The following is an 8,262-nucleotide window of genomic DNA, read 5'->3' as shown; positions in this document are numbered from 1 at the left end:
CAATTTTTTAATCAAGGTAAGCAATCTGGGATCCATGTTCATCCTGGCCAATTTAACCCAAAGCAACTCTCTAGGAACTGAGTCAAACGCCACCTTAAGATCTAAAAAGGCAGCGAAGAGTTTGTTGCCAGGTTTCCCACTGTATTTAGAAACTAGGTGCGATAAAACGACACAGTGGTCAAGGGTGGATTTGCCATGGCGAAACCCTATTTGTTCTGGGCCTAAAATGTTATTTGTTGTCAGCCAGCTTTCTAGTTTCACTAGGAGATGTTTGGCATAAAGCTTACCGACAACTGATAGGAGGCTAATCGGCTGATAGTTCTCAGGTAATGAAGGATTACCCTTTTTGTGGATGGGGACAATGATTGCATTGGTCCACATCCTGGGCATTATTCCGGTGCTGTTTATCATTGTAAACAGGGCAGCCAGGAGGCGGAGCCCACCAGTCAGGTTGGAACTTCAATAGCTCTGGAATGACTGCGTCAGGGCCAGGGGCCTTTTTGGGCTTAAGTTGCAAAATCAGGGTAATTATGTCCTCCGGGGACACAGGTGGCCACTCAGGATGTTCACTGATGTCAGTTTCAAGGGAAATGGGGAAATTTGCCCCATCGTTTCCAAAAAGATTTTAAAAATATGAGTGCCAGGCTTGGGAAGAAATTGTTATTATAGAGTGAGGTTTCCCCTGCAGGACCCCGGAAATCAAAGCCCAAAACTTCCTACTGTCATTGGACCTAGGAAGCAAATGGACAGTAAACTGCCCTCGCAAACACAACCAGGGTGTCATACATATACTACATTCATACCCTTCCCCCATCTTGCTTTTAACACAGCTAACTGCCTCGGAATCTGCTGCCAGAACAACAGTTGAGAGGAGAATTTTGAAAGATGCCACAGCTTCAAGTACTTTAATCTATCCACCTATTATTACTGGCCAAAGGGAATGATTCAATCCACAGCACTATGGAAGTCTGGCACCTACCTGGCTATATTAGTGAGGCTGTTGCTGTGTTTGGCTGGGGTGAATAATGGTTCCTGGCCATGCAGCCGTGAACGACTGGTTTATTCAAGCCAAAGCTTCCATTCACAGATAGTAGTGGAAGGAGTGCAGCTCCGTTACAGGGGTAAAGAACCTATTGTGTTACAACACCCATGTGGAAATAGTTTTCTTAGTGGCATTTCTCCAGCCATGTACCTTGGTGAAAAGGTTTTTCTCAGTTTTGATGGATTTGAGAGTAGCCTTCTGCCCATGACGATTCCAACAACCTTAGCTACAGCACCTGCCTTGGTCAGTGCTGCAGCGTTTGTGCAGGAAAGTCACATTGTATTGGCAATAAATGCGAAAGTCTTTATTTATTTTTATGAGCCATTTTGGTCATGGAAACAATCAAAAGGAATCAATAGCCCAGTTACTGAGATCACAAACAGTATATGCTGCTATGCTCCAACTGATCCTAAATGTGATGACATCAGTAGTTTTGTTTTGGCATATGATGAAGACAATTCAATCCTTGATAGCCACATTTTCTACTCAGAAGATGGAGGCAACACATTTCAGTCTTTACCCATGAGTCCATTCCTTGAGGGCACGCTGGTTAATGTCTACAATTTTGTTTCCTTATCACGACTTGGAATACTTGTCAGTAAAACTGAGGCTAACATGACAACTGCTCACTTCATATACAACCTCCTATATAATCTTTACAGTCACAAAGGAACATCCTTTGACATAGATAAGAATGAAGAACTTATTATTACAGTGCCCCCTGGTCTGAGAGGTTTTATAATTCTTTGGACCAAAAATATATTTTTATTATCTTCTAACAATGGACTGACTACAGAAAACATTACCGTTTTCCCTACAGAAGACTATCCAGATATAGACCTCCCTTTGCATAACCAAGGGGTTTGCAACGTGGCTGCCACCAGCAATGAGATTGTAGCCCTCACCAAGAACCAGAAGCTTTTCTATGGAAGCCTGGATATAGTTTTTTCAAAAATGGTGCTAATTGGTGACAGAAACAGTAGTGAGATTTCCACACGTTGTGATGTGTTGATGTTTGATAAAGCTGGAATGCTAACTATCTTAAGCCCTGTCCCTAGCAATGAATCTGTATTTTATAATTTTCACAAATGTATCATCAACTTACAGAACAGGCTCATGAATGTGCAGCCACACCTGCCTCCATGTCCTGTCGAGATTTTAAGTGGTGATTTCCATAATAAAATGTATTATATCGACATGAAGAAGCAGCTTCATTTTAATGTCACTTTTGTGCCCAAGCCAGGCACTGGGGCTTTCCCATATGTGACTGTGAGCAATCCTCATGCATTGGGATTTCGAGCACGGCTTGTGCAGGATGGCTTCACCTATGATGGGAACATTAAATATAGCTTGCAGATTATATTGTTACAACAACATAGTTCAGGCATGGCTGAGACTGAGTTTCATGATGAGGCTGCCTTACCTGGAATGTCTACCCTCACTGTGGATATCTATAACAAAGGCATATTCTGCATTGACATGCATCCATTGACAGCTCTAATTGCAATAGACTGTCCACCTACTAAACATATAAGGCCTTTTAAAAATGTAACAGTGTGCAACAAAGGACTCTTTAATGAAACAAATCTGCAGGATAATTTCAGTTACATAATTAAGAGGGATGTATATGATCCAAGATTCCTTGGGAGACAACACCTAGATCAGGAGGACCTCAATGCTACTTATTCTTATGAACGCCTTGGATGTCCAATCCTCTTGTATTATGATAACCCATGGCTTCCAACTCTTGAACTGTGGGAAAATGATAAATTTGTGGAATATGTTTCTGCAGACTTCATATTGTTTGAAACAAATGGAATGCATAATTACGATTATCTCTTGACTGCATCAGAAGCAAAATGTATCTCTCAGCCTCAAAACTGGAGCACTATGTTTGAATGGCAACTTCATCCAGACCCACATACTGCATGGTCCAGAACAAACTATGAGAGCTGCAAGGTGCCTAGTCTTACACGACCATTCGAATCGCCATCTACAAAATATCAGATTCTAAATCTCAATGAAAAGAACAGGATAGTATTTTCACAGTATAATGGCATATATGTCTTCAAAGTTATTGTTGTAGACACAATATATAGTTACTGTGAACTATCAACCATTTTCAGTGTCTATGTGCATGGTGCCTTCCCAAAATCTCAGATAAATGTTGCAGGTATGCTGATTGGTGTTCTGATTCTCATATTGGGTTCTATTTTGATGGGATATTTTTTTCCTAAATTACTGCATTTGCATGGAAATGCAAAAACAAAATTACTTTAGAGATAATATTTGAGACTGGAAATGCCATGTTCAATTAAACTAAGCACTGAAGGGGGAAAAATCTGTTAGGAACTAATCTGTAAGGGTAGCATTGTTTTCAAACAAATGCAAGATATTACACAGAAGATGGCAAAAATAACTGCCTTGATTTTCCCCCCTTCTGCCTTTAATTATTTATCTACTTTAGTATTTGTTGTAAAAATTGGGACATTGTTACCTAAAATTAAAACTATTATTGTTATTCTGAAATCACATATTCTGAGAAACTCATGTGAATTACTTACAACTAAATTTTCAACTGATGTAGGTCTCTAGAAATAAAATTCTGGATGTCCTCCTTTTTTACTTTCAAGACTAGATGAATTATTATTATTATTATTATTATTATTATTATTATTATTATTATTATTAATTAGATTTATAGCCTGCCCGACAGACAGACAGACATAATTCTAGATTGGACGTAAACTTTCAGCTAAACATAGTTTGAGATCTTATTTTCCAGATATGTAACATGTCTTCCAGACACAGTGAGCATGCAGTATTTCTTAGTATAAAGTAAATACTTTGGAATACCTTTTTATATTGTTGTTCAGTAGCCCAAAAAATGAAATGAAAAGAAAAAAGATTCCTTCCTATTATGTTCTAAAATGAAAGCATACATGATCAAGCACATGAGATGTTGAATTTCATGCCCTGGATTAGAAGTGTAATCAGCTGTTAGCATAACTGTGAAGTGCTATTCTCAATGCTATTTGAATAGCCCAGGAGATATGTCATCAATGCAACGAAGTGCCCATTTCTTTAATAAGGACAAGCAAACTTCCAGGAAAATGAAGCAAAGCAGCATAGCTTGCCCACCTGCTTTTCTTCAGGCTCTCTACACCATGTCAGTTGCAGTAACATTGCAGGATTAAACAAGTTAACTAGTGGTTGTTTTTATTTAATAGAGATTATATTATAGCATAATTGAAAGCATCCAATTGGAACAATTTTCAGAAAACTGCCATGGAAATCACCAGAGAATGTTTGCAGAAAACTACTATTTTGGAGATCACCAGATGTTCCAGCAATTAACTACAAGTGTAGCTCATTATTTAAGATCACTTTATAAAAATTTTATGACAGAACTATGAATGTTACAGTGATTCAAATTTCAGGTTTATTTAACTAAGAAATTATCTTATTTTACATATACTGAGATAATATTCCTTAGGCTGTGAATATGAACTCTTCTATATCAAGATGAGAACTATGATCCCAAGCTTAGAAGAATTCTCTTGCCCTCTGTTCTTTCCCTTCTCATTCATATCCCCCTCAGCTGCACTTACTTGTGGAAAATATAGAGCTGGCAGGTAGGTGAATGTGCCAGATAAGAGTTCCTCTGTATACCTCCCCTTCTCATCTTCCACCCAGCATTTCAAATGGTCTTTCAACAGCAGCAAAGAACCACAAGCCTTGGTAAATAGATGCTACCCAAACTGTTCTAGTACCAGGAGGGGCAGAGACATAGAAAGGACAGAGAAAAATTGTCATCATCCCCTTACAACTGCCGTCAGTCACATCCATGGAGAGTAAGTGAAGTTGTGTTGTGCTGAAAGTTCATAGGGAGAAACTGGGGGTAATCAGTGTTTGACAGTTGTTGTGGTATGTAGGTTTGATGGTGGATGTCCTAATATAAAAAAATCTTTATTTTAATGATACTTGAACCTCTTCAGGTTCTGTAGTTGGGGAATGACTAAAGGGACAGAATTCAGCATTACATTGGCTGTGTTCCAAGTTTGATGAACATGTTGATCCAATGTGCAGCAGTGGTAAAAATGGCAAAATGGATGATAGGAATAATTAGGAAAAGAACTCAAAACAAAACAAGCTCTATTGCTATGCCCTTGATTATAGCTATGGTGTGTCCTTGTCTGTAATACTGTGTGCAGTTCTGGTCACTGTACTTTAAAAAGGATATTACAGAGCTAGGGAAAGTGTAAAGGAGAAAAATCAAGATGATTAAAAGGTTGGAATACCTTTTCCATGAAGAAAAGCTGGAGAGTCCTGGACTTTTCACTCTAGAAAAAAGACAACTAAGGGAAGATGTGATAGAGATTTGTAGAATCATGCATGGGGTGGAGAAAGTAAATATAGGAAGCGTTTGCTTGCTCTCACATAATATTGAAACCCAACAGAGTTCTTAGAAAATAGAATCAGGACAGACAAAAAGAAGTACTTCTTTACTCAATCAGGATTAATCTGCAGAATTCACTACCAGTTGAAATAGACATGAGCATAGATGGCTTGAAAAGGGGGATAGACAAATTCACAGACTACAGTTCCATCAATGGCTACTAGCCATGGTAACTAAAAGGAACGTCCACATTCCACCTCTTAATACCCATGCCAGGTGGCAATTTATTTATTTATTTGATTTGATTTATATCCCGCCCTCCCCACCGAAGCAGGCTCAGGGCGGCTCACAACATAAAATCCCACAAACAATTAAATTAATAAGTATTAAAATTACACATTCAATAATAAAATAGATATACATTAATTAAAACAAAACAGAATAAAACAGAATATTGAGTTGGTGCTATTCTGGTGGCAACGACCTTCTTCCACTTCTCTTAAATATCGGTGCTGAGTCAATTGAATGCCAGCCAGAAGAAGACAGTCTTGCAGGCCCTGGGGAACTGCACAATTAAATAGAGTACTTCTGCCGTTATGCAGTAAAGCAGAGGAGAGGTTGGATGATCTAGGCATGATTATTGAATTATCTGAGTGGCAAGTATGTCTCTTAACAAAAATCAGGAGAGGGCTGATGGCCCTGGATTTACTTGAGATCAGGGCCCTTTATGTACACACAGCTTACTTCCGATTTTCACTGAAATCAAATTGTTTGGGGTTTACTTTGAATACTGTGCCTGCACTCTGCACTTCTCCCACCCCCTCCAGTTTTCTATTAGGACTCAAGGAGTATATTTTCTACATATCGCTGAGTAAACCCAGATAGTGTTGCAGGGTTGGTCTCTCCTGATTGATCAGTTTCACACGGTGCATCTTTTGAAATAGGATATTCTTCTAGCTGTATTTACTGTGGGGTTGCCATTAGTGTTTTCTCCCCATTTTATCAGTGTACAAGCTTTACCACTGGTTAGATTTTCCATCTGTACAATTTTGTGCTTTTAAAAAAATAGTTTAGTCTAGTATTAGGAGTTTAACACTAATCTGGGATGGTTGGAGATAAACCATTGGCAGGGAATGCTTTAAAAGTTTGGTGACAGCTGGCTTGTGTGTATGCAGAAGGAGATACTAACTGATGAAGAGAGAGGGGTGTCATATAATCAACTGCTAAAGATTCAAGGTGATAAAGTTGAATTAAAATCTGCCGAAGAGCTATGACTGGTTTCAAATGCAACAAATAAAAAGTTTGATGGAGAATGATATTAAATCTGTTGGAATTAGATGTGAGCAAACGGAATTGGAAAAGGTTCTGTTTGGAGGTAATGAAAAATTAATATCGAAAATATATAAATTACTGCTGAAATGGTCTACAGAAGAAGTAGTAAAATCTCAAATGATTAAATGGGCAATTAATGTAAATAAGGAAATACAGATGGATACATGGGAATATCTTTGGAAGAATTCAATGAGAATATCAACATGTCAGAGCATTAAAGAGAATTGTTTCAAGATGATGTATAGGTGGTATATGACTCCGAAAAAACTGGCAAAGATGAGTGAAAAGATGTCGGATAGATGTTGGAAATGTAAGAGACATGAAGGTTCTTTTTATCATATGTGGTGGACTTGTGGAAAAGCGAAAAAGTTTTGGCAGATGATGCAACAAGAAATATCTAAAATTTTGGGATATGATTTTAAGAAAGTTGCAGAGACTTTTCTGTTGGGATTACAAATGAAAAAATTTCCAAAAGAAGATAGAACTCTAATCTGGTACTTGCTCTCAGCTGCTAGGACAATGTATGGGCAGTTATGGAAGCAAGAAAAAATACCAGAGAAATGGGATTGGAACGTGAAAGTTTTATCGTGAAGTGAGATGGACAAATTAACAAGAACTTTAAGAGACTATGATTTGGAAGTGTTTAAAAGGGAGTGGAAGAAATTTAGAGGATATATAGAGAAAGAGTGGAAGGTAAAAAAACATTGGACAATTTTTTAATAATGAGTATGGGAAAAGGGAGAAATTGAACATTGATTGGTTAAGGGTACCTTTATAAGTGAACTCAAGTATATAACTTCGGCGGGAGTCTAGTAATGGAGGGAGGGGGGATTAGAAAATATCATATGGGTTAGGGATAGTAATGATATAAACAGATATTGTTACCATATGTTATTAATAAAATTGTTAAAACCAGAAGGAGATACTAACCACTTAGCCACAGAGGCAGTGGTGAGGCTGCTGTGCAACTTGCTTGGTGGAGGACGTTCATGGGGGGAGGAGATATCAATGCCTTGCAACCTGAGCTCCCCCCCCCCCAAACAAGTTATTTGGAAATGAGATGACAGGCAAAGGGGGAAACCAGATGTTGAGATGGACCAGACTTCTTTTAAGAGGCTGCTGCTGCCCCCTAGCAGTTTCCATAGCACCATCCTCATGTCTGAAATGTTTGTTGTTAGAGTCAATTTAAAAGAAAACCTTTTCCCCCAAAAAAAACAAACTTGCCCAAATGGGAAATCAAACCAACAACCTTGCTATTAATAGCACTGCATTCTAACTAACTGAGTTAACAGGGTGTTCTAGCAAACAAGTCAAACAAAGGCAATTACTTTCAAAAGACATGCCCAGGGCAAAACTGACCAATAAGGAGAGACTGATGGGCCTCAGAGGGGAGAGGGGAGGAAAAGACTAAGGGAATGCATATGCTTTTAAATTACCTTCAGCCAAGGCTGGTCCACCCACTAGGCAAACAAGGCATTTGCCTAGGGTG

General features: G+C 38.5%; 1 protein-coding gene across 1 annotated transcript; it reads left to right on the top strand.

Annotated features, from left to right (window-relative positions):
- The first annotated feature begins 882 nt into the window (after window positions 1-882).
- Window positions 883-3,322, top strand: LOC132574741 (cation channel sperm-associated auxiliary subunit delta-like). Its single transcript, XM_060242975.1, has one exon. It carries the CDS (start codon window positions 941-943, stop codon window positions 3,320-3,322), a length of 2,382 nt encoding a protein of 793 aa, XP_060098958.1. The 5' UTR covers window positions 883-940.
- The last annotated feature ends 4,940 nt before the right edge of the window (window positions 3,323-8,262 follow it).

Source organism: Heteronotia binoei, chromosome 7 (assembly GCF_032191835.1).
Source record: "Heteronotia binoei isolate CCM8104 ecotype False Entrance Well chromosome 7, APGP_CSIRO_Hbin_v1, whole genome shotgun sequence".
NCBI lineage: Eukaryota > Metazoa > Chordata > Lepidosauria > Squamata > Gekkonidae > Heteronotia > Heteronotia binoei.
Note: the sequence above shows the minus strand (reverse complement) of the source record. Positions and strands in the feature narration are given on the sequence as shown.